General features: G+C 40.0%; 1 protein-coding gene across 2 annotated transcripts in view; it reads right to left on the bottom strand.

Moving 5' to 3' along the window:
- Nucleotides 1-22,948, bottom strand: part of IRAG2 (inositol 1,4,5-triphosphate receptor associated 2) — a 51,741-nt gene that overhangs the window by 20,625 nt on the left and 8,168 nt on the right. For both annotated transcript variants that reach the window (XR_011919307.1, XM_072399932.1), the window contains exons 7-22: nt 22,408-22,525; nt 20,708-20,758; nt 19,986-20,063; nt 19,616-19,672; nt 18,586-18,645; nt 18,316-18,380; nt 17,626-17,728; nt 17,405-17,545; nt 16,828-16,929; nt 16,400-16,563; nt 11,877-11,991; nt 10,460-10,622; nt 5,413-5,453; nt 4,167-4,256; nt 3,804-3,906; nt 2,583-2,727 (exon numbers count right to left, since the gene is read on the bottom strand). Coding sequence is in view for 1 of the 2 variants with exons in the window: in XM_072399932.1 (XP_072256033.1) it covers nt 2,583-2,727; nt 3,804-3,906; nt 4,167-4,256; nt 5,413-5,453; nt 10,460-10,622; nt 11,877-11,991; nt 16,400-16,563; nt 16,828-16,929; nt 17,405-17,545; nt 17,626-17,728; nt 18,316-18,380; nt 18,586-18,645; nt 19,616-19,672; nt 19,986-20,063; nt 20,708-20,758; nt 22,408-22,525 (1,596 nt within the window). In the remaining variant the exon portion in view is untranslated. The remainder of the gene's footprint in view (nt 1-2,582; nt 2,728-3,803; nt 3,907-4,166; nt 4,257-5,412; nt 5,454-10,459; nt 10,623-11,876; nt 11,992-16,399; nt 16,564-16,827; nt 16,930-17,404; nt 17,546-17,625; nt 17,729-18,315; nt 18,381-18,585; nt 18,646-19,615; nt 19,673-19,985; nt 20,064-20,707; nt 20,759-22,407; nt 22,526-22,948) is intronic.

Raw genomic sequence — 22,948 nt, 5'->3', positions numbered from 1 at the left:
GCATGCATGTCTCTCTCCTGAGCATATCAGAACCCTCTGCTCCCTCATCAGTGGGGCGACACCATGGTTGATAGACAGGGCCTCATCGTCAACTTTTCCCCTAAACATTGTGTTGGCTTATTGGAATTTGGAAACCCACTACTCACCCTGGGGAAGAAGTACATAGGTGCACATACCCCTTACACAAATTTTCCAATTTTTAAGGCTATCCTGTGGCTTCATCATTGAGTGTTAGTAGCGTCAAGGTTGGAGGACAAACCATTCCCCTTTCTCTTGCTCCCAATTGAACTCCTTCATAGTTGACATGCCAAGCACTAGAATTACCTTTGGAGTTCCTCCAACACAATTGTCCATATTTGTCCTAAACATCTAGTCCAATTATTGGCAATGATACCAGGGGAATCAAACCCCAAAAGTTTGTCACCCCTAACACATTAGTTTTAAAAGTGCTTAAGTTCCTTTAGCGAATGTGTGCACATTTGTGAGCAATAACTTTTTACGCTCACACGAATGCAAGCCTCATCCACAGCAACGAACCCTGAGGATGGCGTTCCCCTGACATCGTTCCTCAAATTTGGGCAATGATGACAAGGGAATTCAACCCCAAGAGTTCATTTCCATGTCCAATACATCTCCTATCACAAATGTGTGTTTATCATCAACAAACATCTTACATTCACACGGATGTGAGCCTCATCCCTCACCAGGACCGGTGCAGAACAAACTTATCCAGTTATTCTGCTGTTTTGTAGGAAGGGAAGTTACTGCAAACACTGAACATCACATGGCATGACAATGTTTTCTCAGGTTCTTTAGTAGAACCACACAAATAGAAACAGATGATGAATAGAAACATCCTGTAATCGCTGAAATGAACTTTGTCGCCCTTGAAGCTCGGATCTGTTTGTGCAGGAAAGCACTTATTACTTGTTTGCAGCATGTTGATATATTTATGAAATCATCTCGCCCACATGGTAAGTCACCATTCTATATCCCTGCACAGTTTGATCTTTCAAAACAAAAGACTTTAGACAAAATGTCACTGCTGGGACTTGTAGCAGATTAATGTGCCATTTTACCTGACAATGTATGCCAACATGGCCTGGAAAATAAAGAACTTGGGACATGGAAAAACATTTTGTTCTTCTGTATACTGCATTAGACCAAGTTGCCATGTAAGAAAGCAAAAAAACAGAATGGATAAGGTGCATGCTCCATAACAATGTAAATGATTGATATCTCCCTTACATTGATCATTTACCACCCTGCAACACCAATATAGATCTAATTACAGAAATCTCATCCACTGTGGTTTGGAACAAAAGTTTGTTTCAGAACATTCAACATCCATGCATCTCGCTGTATGACCAACATGACTCTGATCTCCCATTGACTGGTGGTTTTACTTCACGTGCGTTCCCTGCTGATTATTCTAACAATGGTCAGGGCCATATAGTTTGATATACAGCAAGAGTATTCCAATTGGCCGGTGGCCAGCTTTGCTCCAGACAACTAGCAGCCAAAAAAAGGCCCCCCTGCCGTATACCCCAAATAAAAGCTGACCTCACTGTCCTACTTACCATACAAAAGAGCTATTGGGGGATTCCAATGCTCCCACTGACCTCCCCAGTGCCCTCCTATGATCCCACCCAGCTGAATTAAAGAAATAGGCATTTCTGATCAATGTTCAATCAACAAGGCAAAAAAATCAATATGACAAAATCAAAAATTTTTTTTAAATAATGTTACACTAAATACTTTTATAGAAATCTGATATCTAATCTAACAGAAATATTAAACCATGTATAGCCACCTTTAAAACCTCTTGCATTCCTGATCTTCAGCACAGTTGGTAGTTTCAGCAGCACAGCGAGCGCCTGGAAAGTTTACTAATGATTTGTTTATCTCCTCATTCTTTCCACACAGATGCATTGTCTGCCGAGCTTTGCATGTTTCGTTTAATACACCCAGGGGAAGATATTCAAATGTCCCCTATCCTTCCTGGCAGGTTTGCCCAGAGCATGATGGCCACTCAACCAGAGGGGACATTAGGTCATGTGACTTATGAAAATCGAGGCCGTTTCTGGCTACGATGACTCCTTTTCCTGTATCAAGAACATACTATTCGGTTTTATCCATGACAAAGTCACCGAGCTCTATTTGCATCTAAACGGACCGCATAACCGCTCCAATGTCACTTCCGAAAACAGAAAAGTGAGCTGCACAATAAACGTTGCTGGGTTGTATAAAATGTTTTTCTTTGTTAGCAGCTTTATACAAGGCAAACTGTACAAACGCATTTTCCCAAATGAAAACTGCAAAATATCCATTTAAAAAAAGCTCTCAGCTTTAGTCTCGAAAATACATTCCAGGTGCACAATCCACTATCTGTATTTCAGACATTGCAATTCACACCCTTTCTTAACTGCAGGGGAATATGCATCACAGCTGAAGATGTAGGTTACCAGTGTCCATGAATGTGACTATTTGTCCTATCCCACTACATGGCGGCCAATATTACATTATGTGGGCCCCCTCCCTTCTCATGCCTGGTGACAAGGTTGGGTATGAAGGACACTTACCTGGCCGGGGTCTGTAAATCTGCAGATGAGTCACAAGCTTCGCCAAGCACTTTGTCTTGATCAGTATTAAATCGCCCGAGACTTGAGGATGCCTGCCAACTTCTCGCCCTCAGATATTTCTCACCCAATTCCAGGGATAGTGCATCTAAAATGAACATTAACATTAATAGTCCGCAGTGGATTCTGCAAATAAAACAAGGTTTTTGTTAACTGGATCCCGTCTGACTTTACCTTGTTCACCAATATGGTAAAAGCCATACAGAGGAAATATACCATAAACGAGACTGATACAAGAAGGGTTCTCTCCACCCTTAACCTACAAAAATTGGCTTTAGAAATACTTTAAGGTACATGCCAGGCAGGGCAAGACCCTCACCCTAATCCTGGCATCTACTTATATCTTACATATATATCTACATCTACTTATAAAATACATTGTATTTAATAACTAAATACACCCACTAAGCACCCACTAAAGCAGGACTGGAAAGGGAAAAGTCCTTTGAGAAATGGAATGGGACTTTCGGCACTGCACTCCCTGACACCTACCACAGCCGTCCACAGCCAGTGCAATATTTCAAATGGAAATGTCAGCATGTTACATGTGAAGGTTCCTTTTCCTGCTTGCATCAATTCATAATTTTATCTTATTGCAAGTGTACCAAACAAGGTCCTGAAAACAGTACCAACCTGTATTGTTACAGTTTAGACAATTGTGTTCTTTCAAAAGTTGGGCTAACAGTTTGAGAAAGGCCTTTTCTGTTCCAGCACGACTGTGCTCCTGTACACAAAGCCAGCTTCATATAGACATGGTGTGCCAGTCTATGTGGAAGAACTTTGGTGGCTTTCAGCGAGTCCTGACCTCAATCCTACTCATTGCTGATTGTGTGTCAGGTCTTCTCATCCAGCATCAAATAACCTGGCCTCAAAAATGGGAACAAATTCCAACACTCTTTAAGGTCTTGGCAAAGTTTTCCTAGAACAGTGGAGATGTTCTAGAGGGGCCAAGTTTTTCCATAATAATGGTCAGTTTTGGAACAGGAGGTTACAAAATTTTTAATACCGAATTCACTTTAATCTTCTGAAGTTTGAGTCAAGTTTTATGTGACTACACTGCAGCAAGAACAAGTAAAACATGTCTAATACAAACATTCTCAGCCAGAATAAACCCTCAAATCCTGCATTCTACTAACAGACAGCGATGAATCACTTTGCTATTACCTAATAATGGCGTGAATTCATGCACAGAGTCCTCACTGGTCTTGGGAGGTCCAGATAACCGAACGGCTTCTTGGCGACCAATCCCCTCGCAGATGCAACTTTTCTGTAAAGGAAGAGAAAATGTTTGCACATTGACAAATATTTATTCCTCCTGTTCTGCGAACCTCCTCACTCCCCTTTCCGTTATCTGATCTCATCCCAGCTGCTCCTGGCTGTGCAAGTTACCAATCGCCTCCAAACTGCGCCGGCTCATCTGCAGAGGCTCGTTTACTGAACATTTGACAGCAGAGTAAAGTCTGTTTATATGTGATGAAAACACAGGCCGCGTGCAGCACTTAGGGAGATCCGTCATTCTGCACCCACCTCCTCCTCGCCATGTGCCAGTAGCTGTTCAGTCTCGATGTTTAAGTCCGAACCATCGTCCTGCGACCCCGAGAGTGCTTTATTACAATGCTGCCAAAAGACAACATGTCTTAAGAACAAATTAATTATACTATTTATTCATTTATTATATGCACATGTGGTTCTGTCCTATCGGCAAAGTAAGACCCAGTTCGAGAAATTCAGAGTATGTGGTCTCATATATTACATATCTTCACACACATCCAGGCAAATTAAAATTTGTGTTCCATTTTTTGCCTTTTTCAATGATGCATATTATATTTCTGTAGTTTCTCCTGATCCATTTCCCGCAATACATTTTGGGTCTGCATAGACTTCAGGAATAAGCTGCATCAATTACTAACCCCTGCCAGTAAGTACAATAAAAGTGGACAGGGAGTGGCAATTGGCAGGGCTTCATCCTGATGTTGGCCATAACTGGTATTAGAGTGGCGATAGAAGGTACTTTGTGCTGCCTTTTAAAATATTTAAAGCCCAATTAAACCCAAAATAGAAACAAGGCAAATTCAAAAAGCAACTAGGTTAATAAGAGAACAAAAGCAGTCTATAGAAGCAAAGTAATGGACGGAACCAAAATGTGTCTGCACACTGCATTACAGACATTACCAATCATCTCTGAACTTAGCTAGTGGGAAGCCCAAACGCAAATCAAAGAATAAAGAATAGATGGCAGACTATAACCCCCAGTATTGCAATATGAACTATGGGCCTGATTTAAAAAAGCACACCAAGACTGGAGAAGATCCATGTGTGCTTCAACAAACCTGTAATGGATCTGGACCAGAATTGAAAACATTTGCCAACCAATAGCAAATGATTCTTAAGAAAACCATTCCAGGTTTGCTGGATTACCCAGGTTCCTCCATAATAGTCTATCTTCTCCAGTCTTGGAGGGTTTTAATAAATCAAGCCCCAAGTGTCTCCATGCGGAAGCAGGACTAGTAGTTACAAAGAGTAGGTGGTGAAAAATTGACCTTAGTGCTGGAATGTAAAAGGTAGTATGTATAATACACAATTGTTATTGACGTTCCAAATATTGACTTACACTTTATTATTTTACACTAACCCACATGATTGCTTTAAGACTTTCCCTTGCTCAGTTTTGGGTTTAGTTGAGGATTAAAATTGCTGACAGGTTCACTTTGATGTGTTGTAATCAGATCAAACAAACATTCACACTCATCATATTCTAATCACTCGAAAATACCTGATAATTCAGCAGTCTTTCTTCCAGTGCACTGATGGTATCTGCAAAATTGGGGAAATAAATGATTTCAATCTTTGGCGTGTTTGCCTTTCACAGTACTGAATGTAAAATAATTTTCAATGTGCCTTCCATTCTTTTCACCCAGATATCTATCCTATAAAGCAGGCTTAACAGATTCACCATCTCATGCCTGCCTGAAGGAAAAAACACATTCCTTGTGTTCAAAGCTGAGAAAAACGTTCTGGTTGTCCGGTTTCTTACAAAGAAGCCTTGTACAATGTTGCTTGATGGGCATATAAAATGTATAAGATGTACAAAAATGTAATCTATTACTGCTTAATTGTCTCTAACTGTAATGTCCACACATACCACAGATACGGAATGAAAGGCAGAAACAGATTGAGTTTTTATTTTTTAGGGTTAAGTTACATTTTAACATTGAGCAAGAAAATGTCAGCTGTGAGCAAATCCTTGTTGTTCTTCACTAAAGAATGCAAAGAGTACCTGTCACCTATTACTTCTTATCCTCTGTGCTACCATACTAGAATACAGGACTAATAACTTGGCACTCTTCTTCAAAGACACAATCCCTCAGCCACAGCTCCAGCTTCCACATGAATATTAAATCCAAATACAGTTGTGATCCACGTTAACTGACCAATGCCTAACAGCTCCTAAAAAAAGTCTTATATGGATGAAACAAGTTCAGCGTTTACAAGTCATAGGTTTTTAAATAACATATTAAATGGTTTTATGAAACTTTTCTGTAGCAACTGCCCCACCATTGTGAAGGTGGACAAAAGACAGGAGATAAGGACACCTCGGCAGGTAAAAGTGAGACATCTCTAGGACATTGTCTAAGATAAAGGCTCCATGGAAAGCAAGGTGTTACATGAGAACTTGATGACCGAGCTGTGTGTGGTCAGTGAGCATCCCAGCATGGGGAAGTTTGGTGAAGTCATGAAACAAGGGTTTGCGGCTTCATATATATTTCATGAATGACTGTAAAGCCCTCCAAGTGGGGACACTAGAAAAGAATCAGCAATCATTTATCACAAGTGCAAAAATTAGACTCCTCAAAAATGATGATCATCAATAGCCATCAATATCATTAATAATCAATCATTCATCATAATCACTATCATCAGATGGGTCTGCAGCCTTTCTGAACTTTTTAACATGGGGGAAGCCTTGAAACAACTTCAGGTCTTCAGGTATATTAGTGTGGTGGTCAGTAGGTCAACAAAAGTTTAAGAGACTCCTTCAAAAATCGCTGACCCAATGCTTGGAACCAGTGCATTGTCAATGGCCCAGCAGAGAGCAGAAATTGGAACAAAGGATTGCACAGAGCTTGAAGAACATTCTAAATACAACACCAGTAGGAACAGCTATGTTCTATTCTATGAAACTTGCCTGAAATACTAGAAAGGTCCATCCCTGGTCCTGCTCCATGCATGAGAAATGATATAAGATGCTGGAAGCTTTAATTATGCACAATTTGGGCCTGATTTAATAAACTTCTCCAAGCCTGGAGCAGATATACTTTCATCAGTGAAGCTGGGTGATTCAGCAAACCTTGGAAAGGATCTGGTCTAAGAGTCTAAACATTTGCCAGCAAATATCAAATGATTTTGAAGAAACCTATTCCAGGTTTACTGGATCACCCAGCTTTACTGATGAAAGTGTATCCTCTCCAGCCTTGGAGAGCTTTATTAAATCAGGCCCTTTGTGACAATACCGATAAAGGCATACAGTTATTATATAGGGTCTCTTTAACCATGAACACAAAGATCTCTAAAGCATGAAATTCTGCCCTGATAATAAAAGGTATTGCAAAGAGCTCCAATATTCTGCTATGTGCATAGGAAACGAGCAGTGCACCAGAAAATTAATTCCCTCGACAGCAAGATTTTATCTCAGTTGTAGTTAATTAAATGCTCAACATCAAATGTATTTTTCATACCAAGTTAAGCATGCTTTATGTCCGAACAAAAATGGCACCACCATCCTGGAGAGAAAATCCGATGATGGCACGGTCAGGGTAGCAGTGTGATCGCTGTGAGAGGTAATACATACTGGTAACACACATTACCGATTATACATGGGCTTACACTGAAGATAATTTGATGACAGGTCCTCTTTAAATGTTCTGTACCCTTTGCAGATCATTTGTAAAACTTATCTCTTATCTATTATCAGCTTCTTTCTAAAAATGCAGCTGTAATAACATTTATTGGCTGGTTAGCAGTTTTTCTTTATCATCAGCGGATATTACTTAATAGATAAGCCGCCTCTATATTCTAAAAGTGAAGCCTGAAGCTTTATAAGGTTCAGTAAACCAGAAGAGCGCACAACAGATGGAAGAAGGAGAGTGTGCTTATCTGGTAGCATGCGGGGAAATAAATCTGCCAATATAAGCTACATGTTAAAATCCCACCATAATTACAAAGGTTAGATTGACCAATAAGAGGCCCAGCCTGGACTATGCAATCAATCTGCATCCAATCAGATGGGTCCGTACATTACATTACTTTCTGCCTGGGGCTGTCCATCCAATCACCACACTGTTTTAGGTGAAGAAGACACTAAAACCATCCAAAAACAACTGCAACAACCTTTGATAAAAATACACTACCAAATCATTGAATTCTAACCTCCATGTTTGTTCATTCCACCTGTCCATCATGGTATAGATAGAACGGTCTGGACCAGAGAACTAAAAAATTACACAGCAATTGGTGAATACAGCGTTTGCCTTTGGCCATGGCGGAACATAGAGACAGAAGCCTCACATTAATGTTTAATGATTTCTAAGTTCCTTCTTAATGTAATGCCCCCCTCTGACACCTTTATTAATTATATGGATGCAAAATTATTATAAATTAATGACATCTCAAGGCAAGTTTTTTTTTAAAAAAAAGTCTTACGTAGAGGGATAAATCTTCTGCTTGGTGTTCCCATAGTGGAGATTTCTTTACGTCATGTCCCGGTGACAACTATCAGCTTTAGGGTGACTCCTCATTTTTATACTGTAATAAGTTCATGAAGTGTGCAGGGAACAGGGACAGTAGAGTACATATAGTACATCCACACAACGAAAGTTCCACAAACCAATATTAAGCAGAACTGAAACCACACAATGCAGAAGGGGGAGCCCAGAAACTGGTCTCACCTGATTAGGCATTCTTATGAAAGTGATACAATATCTGTTGTGTTTACTGGAATGACCTAAAATGTGCCTTTATATGGGGTCACTGCACACCAGTTGAAAGCTGAAGCCTGGCATGCAGTGGGGGTGGCTGCTCAATGAGGTGAGGGATGTGGAAGCCAAAGCATTTGTATTTTTCCCCTCCAGTCCTGAGATTTACACAGCATAGCACTGTGCAGCCAGATTTGTTTTGTGGCAGTTTAGCTTCTGTCCTTGTCACTCTGCTACCAAGATTGGGACTTAGAAATGGTATTTATTTCGTCATAACAGACCAAGTAAAAAACAAATAAAAAAACAACACATTCCAGGGGTTTACCATACCTTCATCAGGGCCCAATATACAAGGAGGAGTGCAGAGGGTTAAAAAAAACAAAACAAAAAAAAGGCACTTTGGAGCCCCCAAGACACATTGATCGTCATCTATTTTTATACAGGGATTCTTTAAGCATCCAACATTTCCTGGAAAATCTTTTTTTTCCAAACCCTGGCTATAAATTGTCCTCCAGCGTGTCGCATGAATGAACTTCATGGCGCCACTAAGCAATGCTTTACAGTGCAGTGAAAGATTGTGCAACTCTTGTGCAACTTCCAGCAGAAAAAAGAAAGAGAAACCTCCTACCCTTACACAGACAGTCATACATATATATACACAGCAAAGAATGCCAAAATCACCAAGACTTGCGATGGATTTACCGGGTACCATCTGATCAGTGTAGAAAAGTTCTGCTGGGGGTCATTAGTGCAACCACAAGATAAATTGAAAACAGCCAGAGGTCCAAAGTATGATACATTCATATCTGCCCTGAGGGCCATTGTATAATACACCCATGCCTACCCAGGGGGCGATCGTATAATACCTCCACACCTAGGCAGGAGGGTCATAGTATATTATATTAGTATAATTAGGGCAGCACGGTGACTCAGGGGTTAGCACTCCTGTATTTGCAGCGCTAGATCCCAGATTCGAATCCCAGCCAGGACACTATCTGCATGGAGTTTGCAGGTTCTCCCTGTGTCTGCATGGGTTTCCTCTGGGTATTCCGGTTTCCTCCCACATTCCAAAAGCATGCAGTTAGGTTATTGGCTTACCCCCAAAAATTGATCTCAAAAATGACATATGAGTGAGGTAGAGACATTAGATTGAGAGCCCCTTTGAGGTACAGTTAGTACTTTGTACAGCGCTGTATAATATGATGGCGCTACGCTCGTATATAAATACCTTGCATTAATAATAATAATACACCCATGTCTGCCCAGGGGGCTATCGTATAATACCCCCATGCCCAATAAACCCATGCCTGCCCAGGGGGCCATCGTATAATACATCCACACCTAGCCAGAGGGCTATAGTATAATATAGCCATGCCTGCCCAGGGGACTATCCTAAAATACATTCACACATGGCCAGAAGGACCATTGTATACTACATCCATGTCTGCCCAAGAGGGCCATCATATGATACATCAGTCATCGTATAATACATCAAAGCCTGTCGGGACCCAATGATTATTAATATTCAGTGCTGCTACAACTACCAGTGGTTATCCTCTTTGTATACCCAATGGTTTCTTATTGAACGAGCTACACAAGAGCAATATATTAGCAATATATCTCACATGATACTTCATTCACATGTGACAAGATTCTATTTGTGTGGCTTACTCCATAGGGTGCCATTTGTTCCACTTTAATATGTTATCCACAGACCAAAGCGTATAATACAAAGTAGTAGTAGCTGCTAAAAATCTTTAGTGTAGCCTCCGCATATTGAGAAATCAACCAGCAAATGGTTAAAAACTGCATTTGATGGTAATAGAAATGGAAGAACATAGCACTCACCCTGCTGCTGCTTTGCTCTCTCCTCACCGTCCTGACACCGGCTCAGCAGCTGACTTTTCACAGCCTCCAGCTCCTTCTGCCCCCTCTTAGCTTCCTCTAATTTGCCTTGCAGGGACTCTACCTCCGTCCGCAGCACGTCAAGGGCAGCTTGCAGCTCAGCAACCTGAATTCATGACCAAGCAATAAAAACACAACAAATGTGATGCAGCAGCAGACATGCAGCTGAAACAAAACTTCTTCACCAACAGGTAACCCCCCACCAATCACCGACATGGGCCGTACTGTAGGGTTTAAGATGGATCTTGGTCTGAATTTTGCTACTGCCTAAGAAAAATAGTGTGCAATTTTAAAGCACTTTGCACAAAAAAAAAAAAAAAAATGGTGTTGTAACAGGAAGATACCAAATTTGGGAGGGCATTGTCAACTTCCTCATTGTGCGATTTGTTAAAAAAAAATTATAAAAATATATATTTTAGTTTCACTTCGCCTCTGAGAATTCTATTTATGAATGAGAAAACAGATCAGCATTTTTTTTACATTTCCATTTACTGTTTAATAAAACTTGCAGCAGGGAAGTGAGTGCCCCTAATGCTCCGAGGTCCCCATGAGCTTCCCAGGGGTGCCCAGGGTACAGCTGGCATTTAGTGAAAGGGGATCTGTGCTGACATATGCTTGCAAGGTCCACTGTTATCACCATCAGGAAACCTGTGCAAAAATTCCAATCCCTTCCTAGTTTTAAGCTCTTTCGGGAAAGGGTCCTACCTTCCCCCCGTCACTGTCTGTAACTGTCTGTCATTTGCAACCGCTATTTAATGTACAGCGCTGCGTAATATGTTGGCACTATATAAATCCTGTTTATTAATAATAATAATAATATTAATAGACTGGAGTGCATGAAATGGAGGCTGCAGGAAATCAGCAACAAGGATGGATAAATAAAAGAAAAAAAGAAAAAACTGAATTAAAAAAAAAAATAAAAATAAAATAACAGTCTGAATGAAAGAAAAAAAATAAAAGATTCTGTAAGGATTGAACCCTATAATAAGCGAGAATAATATAGTTGCTATGGAATAATGCACAACTCTGTTGTCCGTCCTGGTAGATAACGCCACAAAGGGTATTTGTTGGAGGTCACATAATGCCACCTGGCCCCAACTTATAAAACAGGTGGGTAGAAGGGCAGCAGATACAGAAATCCAGATTGAGCACAATGTGTGGTCAGGGAAGGTTTTAGGGTCAGGCAAAATGGGCAATTGCCCACTTTCTCCAGGGACCTAATTAACAGAATTGCAGGGTGTTGTGTATTTATGGTTGCACACTTGGTCTATAGCAACCTCTGTAATATTCCATTTGGAGAGGAGTAGCTGAAAGCCATACATTGATCATCACGCTGGCTATGGGAGAGATTCAGGGTTACCTGTTGGGACAGGTCCTCTTGTTTTTCTGTAGATCCGTGTAGCTGAGCAGAGATCTGTCTTTCTCGTTCCTCGGCTTCCTCTAGCTGCTGTCTGGCTGCTTCCAGCTCATGAGTCCTGTACAGGCGGAGAGGGGAAACCACACGTCAGTGACATTTTGTAAACCGGAGGCGGAGGATGCCTCACACCTGGATCATGTTCTCCGCTCTGCACAATGATGTCATATGCAAAAAAACGGGTAAAACAAATACATCAACTCTGAATGGCCGGCCTTATCAGCAAACAAATACACACAGCACAGGAGGCACACACATTATATATAAATAAATACATATATATATAGGTTGGTATACAGATGGGAAGGTGAACCAGAAGCACCGGGCTCCACTGAATCACATAGCAATTTTCTGGAACACTAACCCACACCCAAGTCCCAGACATATCCTACTATAGCACATTAGAAGGTGTCTCAATCCTTTCAACCTTACTCTACAGCAGAAGGAGTGGGACTTTTTCATAAAAGATCTGATGGCCCTGACAGGTATAGGGAGAAAGCTTATATACAAAACAGAAAGCAGAATATATCAAGGGATTTAAAGCTGTACTCCAGGAGAAAAAAATGCCTTTGTGATCCAAAATATTGCTTTGTAAAAGTAGCAGCGGCATTATCACTAGGTTACTCATAGAATGTGCAGAGGAGAGTAATAGGAGGGGCCTAACAGACTCCACCCACTAGAGGTTTCCTGCAGAGAACTATATTAGGGGCGGACACAAGACCAGTCATCTTGCACCAGAAGAAGGAGAGGCAACAAATGGTCTTTATTACAGGAAGCTCCTTCACAAAAGCAGTGATCTGGAGTTGCTTCAGCATTAAACCAATAGCAGAGAAAATATTTTTTTTGCTTTTGTTATAGAACAAAAGATTTTAAAACCTTAATTCCCATCTTATCAGGAAACAATAGAAAAATGTTTCCAACAGAGACACAATCACAACTTGCAGTGTACAGCAATGATGCCGTCCCAGCTACAGCTAATCCCCAAGTAACAGAGCTGGGGCATTTCCACAATCTTCTCTCCCCCAGGGATCAGACTGTAAATTAAAAATTTTTAAAAAAGGTGAGGCTTCATCAGGGACTGATCTGTTTTGGACATTCATGGGCCAAGAACTGCACAGACAGGGATTTACATGATTGTGTAATGACTTGGTGCTCTTTGATACCTGAGCAATAGTGCCGCCCTTCTGGAGAGTAAAGTAAAAAGTTCTGTGATCTATGTGAGGCAGTAAATACTCAGACACTGACAAGTATGGCAGCCGTTCACGTCTGGATGCAGCAGCTCTAAGGTGTCTGGTGACTTCAGCCTGGAGAATCTCAGACAGCTTCAACTTGTCACTTCTCGCAGAGTTCTGCTACTTTTCAAAACTTAAGCGCTTTGAAAATCCAAAGGCAATTAATATTTCAGATCTATAAAAGTCTGACAGATGTCTGAATACCGGCCTTTTATTGCAGCACCAGAGAGACCTCGAATGTACAGCGCCTGTCAGAGGATCAGCCAAACAAATATCAGGAGACATCCAAAGCTAAACGTCTGAAGGTCACCGAGCGGGATGAGCTTCCACCAGACAGACACAACAGAGATGTGATCAGAGTTCTGTACAGATGGAACCCAAGACAGGTGCAGAAAAGGGCAATAGAGGATCAGCTGGAACTTTCCACCATCTGGGGATTAAGGTGAAGAATACAGAGACGACACCGGTGACAATCAGCAGATTAAAACGCTTGAACGTGAACAAAAGCAAATTATTTTCACCCCAAAGACGAGCCAATGTTCAGAGTAGATGATAAATATTGTAAACAGAGCTGAGAAAATGTCAAGGACAATTCACCCGGTGTACCCGTCAGACATCCCAGATACAGAATGTCCGCAGGTAACCCCTTGCTGAAGAGGACCCCTTCACTTGGGAGCCACCGCTTCCAATGATGGATATCAGGGGTCAGTGAAGGATATGGGTAATACTCTGACATACAAAGACATTTTACATATTTGTGTACTTGGTGACAGTTTGGGAAGATCTTTCTCTGTTCCAGCATGACTGTGCACAAAGCCACCTCCATAAGAACATGGAGTGACCTGTTTAGTGCAAAGAGCACTCAACCCTACTGAACACCCTTGTGATACCCTGGAACACCGAATAGGAGCCAAAAATAGGTACAGATTCCCACACACTCCAAATTCTGTGCCGAATATGGTGGTCCTGTAATGTGCAAAGAGTTCCCATTAACCCCTTTAAAATTCTGCAAGAAGCATCTATGCATGTGTTGGATTTTCTACTAGGCCACCGGAAAAAAGTCTAATAACTGTATATTCAAACTCCTAAGTAAATGCTCATTTGTCCAAATGATTGGGAATGCAATGGTTGGTTTTCAACTGGCAATAACTGTATAATAATTTAAATAAAATAAATAAGATGTTGGTCTGAAAAGGAAACGATACTATGAGCTATGTTTATTATGACTGTACAATGTTACATTGGAGGGTGTGCAAGCCACAGCCAGGAGAAAGTATTTCCAAAGAAGGTGTGTGATGTACCCCTTAAAACCCGCTCTGGACACAGAGGACTTTTAGGCGGCGGGTAATAATGTAGCAAGAACAAGTAAAATGCTCAAGAACAGGTTAGGGATAGGAAAAGGAAGCTTCTGCAACTTTATGGCAACCCATTTATAGCCAATTGAACACTTACAGAAACAGCTTAATTTCAACTTCCTAATAGACTCCAAAGTAATTTCTGTAGTGATGTTTTGCCAAAATCTTCCAATTTTAGACCAAATCAAAATTCTCCAAATTTCAGACACATTCCTACTCAAAAGCATTGTGCCAGAGACAGCCAGACACTGAAGCATTTTTAGAGAAGGTGTGCGATGCTATTCTTATAATCCTCCATGGCAGGGGTTTTATAGAGGCAAGTAATGCCAGGAATTTTAGTAGTGGTGGTATTTCAATGAAGAGCGAGTGTCAGCGGCGGGCCACGCATAAGATTTAGCTCCGCATTGGCCGTGTCTGGCATTTCCAGCATTCCCCCTCAGCTGTACTTTTCCTTGTTGCTCCAAGACATGGACCTAAATGGCTGGATTTTCATAGAAGACAATTGTTAATATTATTGTTAGCCCGTGCAAAAAGGTTACCATTGAAATTTACCTCAGAACGCTACAAATAGAAAAAGAGGCATACGATTTTTTCTTAAATTAAAAAAAAAAAAAAAAAAAATTATGCCTTTTTTTTTATTATAAGCTTGTTTCAGGATTAAATGTGCAGCAAAACCTCTGTTTCCATATGAAAAGGGTTTTTATCTAATGAAAACGAAACATTTTCTCAATTTTTTCAATAAATTTCAAGGTTGGCCCGTGACTTAAGTATTTAATTTTGGCCCTCCGTGTATTTGAGTTTGACACCCCTGCTCTATGGACTTGTCCCCTTTAAAAGTGCAATCCTCTTGATCAAAGTTTCTCATGCTTAACTTGAGGAAACCCTTAAAATAGCTTTCAGGTCTTCAGGGAACCCCTCTATTACTATATCCACAGCTCACAGGACATTAATTCAATGATCAGTGGGAAGAATGCCTCCTACACTGCTGGCCAGTTGGAAGAATGTTACCATTACAAAAAGCCAAAAACAATCATTGAAAAATTAAATTGGCCTAAAATACACAAACTGCCTAATGCTTAAGGAAGCCCTTAGCAACCTCTGGAGGAACCATAGGGATCCACAGAACTTTGGTTGAGAAATAATAAAAATAGGCAGCTCAGTTTTGGGCACACAAGGGTTTTCTATAAACATGATACAGCCAAAATTTCAGTTTATATTACAGTCAGTGGCGGAATTTCAAAGAGTCCAAGGAGTGTTTTCAGCATGAAGGACAGGCAAGCTGCAGCCAGATTCCCACACCATATACAAACACTGAACCGCTACACACCCTGTACACACAACACAGGAGGGGACAGCACCGGGACAAAACAGTCTCCCAGATAAGGACTCCTGTGCTACAAATCAAAACTTCTATAAAAATATATTCTATAAAAAAACATATATATTCTAAAAAGTCAAAATGCAAAAAGAAATATTAGGGTTATTACAGTAAATGTATTGATAAAGTAACTAAACCAAGTACCAAAAATAGAATATATTGATCCTTTCCTATCCTTGTAGCTCCTTTGGTTTTCTTTTTAGCATTTCTACTTGTCACCTGTAATCCTGCTGCTAACACATCCTAAGGTGTCTCACTGTATCAATAGTTCTTATCTATTAGAGCTAACTTAGTGCAGAAAAAGAAGTTCTGCACAAAAGAAATCACAATATCCTCCCATTTCAGCAGCCTATGTGGATCCACCAAATGCAAGTACAGTTTGAAATTTCCACTCCTGTGCTGAAAATGATGGGAACTTAAGGCTGCAGGTGATAGATGGGACAGATGAGGTTCTGGAACAAGAAAAAGTAAATTATTATGAATCTATGAAAAGATTTCTCTCACCTGGAGGAAAGTTCCTTTTTTATGTGCAGCTTCTCTGTCTTCATCCGTCGCACATTTCCAGACATCTTGATGAATTCGCGGTCCATGGACTCCATATTCTTGTCCAGCTGCTTCAGCCTCTTCTCCCAGTTTGCTTTCTTCTCCTTCAAATCAGCTGTTATCACCTAGCAGGAGAAGAGAGAGAAGAGGATGAGGATAACAATGGTGAAATCTCCAATCACATCACCTATCAGTGTATCCAAAACTTTTACTTTTGTTACTGGAGTCGAACCCTTCAGGAGTTTTTGGTGGTGCTTACTAAAGTGATAAAGACAGAGTGAGACATAATAGAATGTCAGCTCTGGGGGCAGGAGACTAGACAGTGAGCTTCATGGAGAGGTATTTTTATTGCCTGTGTTATTAAAGAATTACTTCCACAATGAATTCACCTCCAGCATCTTCACGGATAAATCCTTCACATCGATATCAGAGGCAATGAGACGCTGCAAGGACTGGAGAACCTGATCCCCCATCACACACGTGTCATCCTGCTGTAGAGAGATAAGTAAAAAGGCAGTAAGGTGAAAGATTAATGATGTTAGGGAACTTTTTATTACAAATATTTAGACTTTTTAACATTTCTTGCAAATCCTATTACTTTTGATTTGTTCCAATATACAGCAACACTTTAAGTTCCAGTCTGTGCCAGACTTTGCCTAGTGTGATTATATGATCAATCTGCTGCAGGTTGGAGTGTGCATTTCCTAAGTCTTCTCCGCCCCAGCGGTTAGACTAAAACATTGTAACTTTGTATCAAACCGCAAGGTGAGAGGAGCAGCAGAGGCTCATCTATGTCTAATTTTGAGAACACAGACACTGACACCTCAGTCCAAGGAAAAGGCGATTCCAAATGATGCCAGAATAAACTTGGTAACATGCCCAACTCTCCCCGAGTTTGGAGGCTTTAAATGAATTACAGTTCTCAGTAGACCCGATTTGATATTTAGAACCCAGTCTTGCTCTTACCATGGTCTGCAAGATGGCTTTAAACTCGGCGGCTAGTTGTTCATGTCCCGGTCCCTGGAGCAACAACAGAACCTCACGGTCCAAAGTGACATCAAGAGTGGATGTGCGGCCCAAGGGGAACATCCATTCTGCTGTGGAGACCTGGCCAAAGGACAATTGGTTAGGAGATACGACAGGTAAGTCTGGACCGAATACATTCTGACTGTACGGCATGCACATACCTCTGGCGACTGCTGTGCAAATTCCAGCTCAGTGTGCAACGAGCTTAGACCGCCATTAATGACACGATTTAACTTATATGTAATTGGTGAATTAATGCCGTTCCTAAAAAAAAAAAAAAAAAGAGGTTACCCTTTTTTGAGATTTTTTCTTTTCGTGTCTCCCCCTTGGTAGCTGTTCACTGCTATGAGAATGGTCATCACACTGCAACCTCATTGCCAGGCTGAACATAGCCATAAACCTGAATATTAGATTCTGCAGAAACCTGAATATTAGATTCTGCAGAATTTATTTACTTTAAGGAAAATAGTGGTGCAATAAACATTACTGGTATGGGGAGAAGCTACATATGGATGACAGACTCACTCACTTGCTGTGAGCCTAAAAAATCTCTAATAAATATTGTTTAGTGGCCACTGATGACGTTAAAGGACCCCCTCCAAATAGTAACCCTTGTATCACAACCAAGAGGGATACTGCTTGTACAGAACAAAATGTTTCATCTCTATTTTCTACATCTTCAATATCCTGCAGACTTTTAGTTGGTACTCATAACAGCAGTCTATAGTTTGTTCAATGCAATTTTTAACCATTACATTCTTATAAAAATTGCATTTCTCTACAAGAATTACAGTATTTTCATCCTTAATTCTCAGGCTGTATTGGTCACTGAATGACCCAGGGATACATACGACAGAAGCTCTTGCTCCATCTGCTGCAGATTGTGCTCCAGCTTGCTCTTCTCTATTCTTAGATTCTGAAAGGGTAAGAGCAGAAGATGGAGTGTATTGGACAATAATGTACATTCCAGACATTTCACAAACTCCAGAAATAGCAATAAATTTATGAGGTTTACAAACTGCCTTAAAAGAATAGGAAACCAGAGACGTCAGACTGATAGAAAAAAAAATACATTGTTAAAAGCAAAAACAAAACACAGTAATCCGACTTCCTGCAGTTACCTCGATTACAGAACTGTATTCAATTAATGTGGACTTCAACTCCTCCACATACAGATCTTTCTGAAACACAAAAAAGACATTGCGATTTTTTAAGTTCATATTTAAAACTTGTGCATCTCCGACATATCACACCCACCACAGTCAATATATTATATCTGACATGTTAAGTGTCACATAGAAAAAAGAGCCAACCAGTCTGTATAATACCATAACTGAGGAACCTAAATTTCCTCCGATTGGCTTATCCAGGAAGAAATCAGGTACAGAAGGGCAAATTCACTGTGTATTTGGTTCCGCAGGGGCAGTCCTAGCCAAATTTTTAGTTGATCGATGTACAGTATGGACATGTAGAAAATGATGTGAATTAGTCTGAAATAGACTGCGTATGGCCACACTTCCATTTGCTCTATTCCGCCGAACCAACAGGAAACCAGTAAATAGGTCTAGTGCCACATGCAATAATTACTTAAACTACTCAACAAATCCACATTTTGTACTTTTAAGGCATATACTACAAATTTTACAACATAATCTTCCATTTATTTTCAAAAATAGTTATGAAAAACATAATTTGTCACTATATCTTAACTTCTTGTAACTTAAACTCAATAAAAATATTGTAAAGAAAAAAAAAACAGTTTAGTATAGTCTTCAAACAGAATCAGAACATGTTTGTAGTGTATTGCAACACATTTTGCAGAATCTGCTTCCTAAGGGTGAGACTGAACTTTGCCCACCTTTTTTAGACCCCTCTCAGTAGTGGGTGCCAATATAAGGCAGGACAGATAGTGCCAGTCCATGCCAACAACTCAAATAGGTTTTATATTTCTTATAGATGTCAACTTGGAAGATCTAATTTACAACAATATTTGAGAAAAAAATTCTATGGTGCTTTCAAAAACCTGATCCAAACTACTATCTGCGAGTTGTTGGTGATAAATCCATTCTGCCTCCAAATGTATCTGCGTATTGCAATGTTAATTGTGTGACTAATATTTATGAAAGAAATATCTCAGAACTTGAGCCTCACCACGAGGAGCTCAGCATCTTTCTTCTGCAGGGTTCCTTCAAACTCTGTCAACTGTATCTGCAAATAAAACACCAAAGACATGAGAAATCTAACACAGAAGTGAGGTTTGAAGAGCGGGTGAGAGACATAAGGCAATCCGGTTATAGAGGTATGGGGAGACCTTAAGAAGATGCATCATTTTATACCAAATGATTCCTGTCTGGTGCTTTTACACCAAGTCAATTGACTATATCCTAAATTGGCTGATGAATGTGGTGCAGATGCAACCAAAAGTCCCAGGGCTCAGATTTTGGCAGAGCACTCAGTCAAAAGATTTTCTTTTACATTTTTATGGTATTGTTATCATTAATAAAAGGGAGTGACAGATTACCTGTAGAACGGCCGTTTTATCTGAAACCTCAGAAAGGGTCTTCCGGACTTCTTCAACGTCCAGGGTACTTCGGTGATTCTGTGAGCAAAAAAAAAAAAAAAAAAAAATGATCACAAAAGTCACAAAAACTCGAGTGTTACGCTATTTTTTTAGGGGTATAAACTGGCTTCAGAGGATTACAATATCTTATATTACCTATCCAAAGCCTTTTGCTGCAAATTCAATTTTCAGTTCTCCATTATCATTTAACACTGTTGTGGCCTTTGCCAGGAAAGTCTCAATGTATAGCCCCAGTCATCAATTTAGGAAATTGCTTGTTGAATTAAATATTTGGGTACTTTTTATGTTCCATAAATCCTTCACTTGCAATGTGCTTCCAAAACTCACTTACAAATTTCACTACTTTTGAATGTCATAGTCCTTCTAATTCATCTGTGGCTTTCATCCTTCCGCTCTTGTCCCTTTTCCTCACTTACTGTATAACTTTTATACAGCATATATGGTAGGAGCAATGGGGAATACTACAAAGTGCCATGTAAGTGACAGATCTGAATCTGTTCTCCATATCCAAGGAGAACTTTTGTCTTTCTACACAAGGCTTTTACAGATAAATTTGAATATAATACCTTGAATACTCATGTAATCTTATGGGAAGATTTTTGTTATAATAAATGGTCTGCTTGCCAAGTAACAGAAAGTACTGGATAGGTAACTGCACTTACCTCTTCCTGTAGGGCACTGATCTTGTGGATCAATCCAATGTTCTCCTTTTCCTAAAAGGACAGAAAAAAATAACTATCTGTATTTACCCTGAAACAGAAGGACATCACAAGAACCTGCAAATGTCCTGCAAATCCCAGGTTGGAGTATTGGGGAGAAATGATTCCGCCATCATTCTAGGAAGGGATTCTTTAAGAGCAGTATGAGTATTTAAGCAAGGAAATATGGGAAAAAAAGAAAAAGATGATCATGGAAAATAGTCTGATAGCATCCATAAGGTAAAAGAGCTGATGTGTCAATCTGTACATGGTAAGGTTTTCCCAAACTTTTGCCAAGGTTTTCCCAAACTTTTGAGTGTATTGCGATGATGAAAATGTCTGTTTTTCAACCTAGTTAGTGTATTTAATGTGGCATTACGATAAAAAAAAAATACAGCAACTCCACCCAAACCAAGAATAAAGTATAGAAGTTTTAGAACTGAAGTCAGATGCCCTTACCGAAGAGATTCACCATCAAAAAACTTGCCCTGTGATGATCAGAAGGTTCAGGGAAAGTTCAAAATGTTTTAGGTTAAGAGAATTTTGGGTTTGGGAGACTTGTTCTGGGGACAAGTGTTGATTTAGATTTTTATGTTTACGTTCTGTCAACCTTCAAGCTGTCCTTTGTATAGGAATTGAAGATAATTCTCTCCAGTGGTACAAAGACGGAAGATCCAAAGCCTGTCTGGGTCTCTAACTATTCACCACACTAAACAAAAGAAAATGTTTGACTACAGGTACACCTTCATTCCTTTTTTTTCTTCATGCTCTCATGCAAAATTAAAAGAAATAGTGTGAGTCTTTGTACCTAAACTGGAATACAAGAAATATCCAAAAAGTTGGTATAAACTTTACAAAATAAATAGATCTCAGAGAGGCAAAATACAAGCTACAACATGAGATACACTAGATCAGCTATTCTCGATAAGGGTTCTGTGAAACCCTAAGGTTCCTTTAGATGGGTTCCTTGAGCTTTGGTTGTCTGTCCTCCCATCTGATGGTGCCTGCATAGACTGCAATGGCTGAATTTGGACCACCAAATACATCCTTCACACTAACCATCAACAAATTTTAGAATAATATACATTATTTTAGGGGTCCCTATGGGGTCTTAACTAGATGATCAAATATATGTGTACATGGCACAAAGAAATATTAGACAATTGTGTGCCTTCAACCTTGTGGTAACAGTTTCTTTTTGGCACGACTGTACCCTGTACACAATATAATGATTGGTTTGACCAGTCTTCACCTCACCATACGGGACACATTTTGGATGATTTAAATTCTGAGTTGGGAGAAAAGTGTTTTAATCCAACATGAGTAAATTGATGGGCTTAAAAGTTTTCCCATATGAATAGAGGATGTTAGAGGGGAAGAGGACAATATTGATGGGCATGATTAAGAGACAAAGCAACATTAAACCCAACATCAGGACCTCTAAATGGTTGGATTTGCTAACGAGTATACCAGTAACATTTTGTACTGACTATACAAGTTGCTAATATGCCTAAACATGAATCTGCTGTGAATACATGATGGTGCCATGTAAACATATTCAATAAACAACTGGTTTGCTACTCCATCCCTCCGGAGTTCAGCAATGTTGTAAACTCTTTGCACAGCCTCCATCTCTTTGTAGAACCTCTATACTTCTCACTCACCATCTGCTTGTTCTGGGCCACTAACTTGGCCTTGGCCTCTTCCAGAAGATTCATATTTGATTTCATCTCCTCCAGCTCTCCCTTTAGGGCCCGGGCTTTGCTGATAGACTGTTGGGCACTATAAGATACAAATTGAAAGAACTTGGGGGTCACAACTTAGCACCCCTATATGGGTTAGGTCCTGAGGAGGACCAAAACTCTGTGCAAACAACAGAAAACTAATGTAAAAATAATATATGTTTGTCATGGATAATCTGTTTACACACAGGTATATCTCTCTCTAATCATTTGTACACACACTTTGCTTAGAGATCAGTATATTTGCATAATAACAAACTCAAACTCATAAAAAAAGCAAGACAACCAGTGATGTCTATTGTGACAACGAGTAAGTGTTCTAATACACATGGAACAGTTATTAGGTGGGCGGATGGATTATATTTTTTTTAGCTTTTGGTATATTAACATAAAATGCAACAAGTGCTCCTGGCTACAATTTTCCATTTAAACACAAGAGCAGCATTCAAAGTGCTATTACCTA

Source organism: Pyxicephalus adspersus, chromosome 2 (assembly GCF_032062135.1).
Source record: "Pyxicephalus adspersus chromosome 2, UCB_Pads_2.0, whole genome shotgun sequence".
Classification (NCBI taxonomy): domain Eukaryota; kingdom Metazoa; phylum Chordata; class Amphibia; order Anura; family Pyxicephalidae; genus Pyxicephalus; species Pyxicephalus adspersus.
Note: the sequence above shows the minus strand (reverse complement) of the source record. Positions and strands in the feature narration are given on the sequence as shown.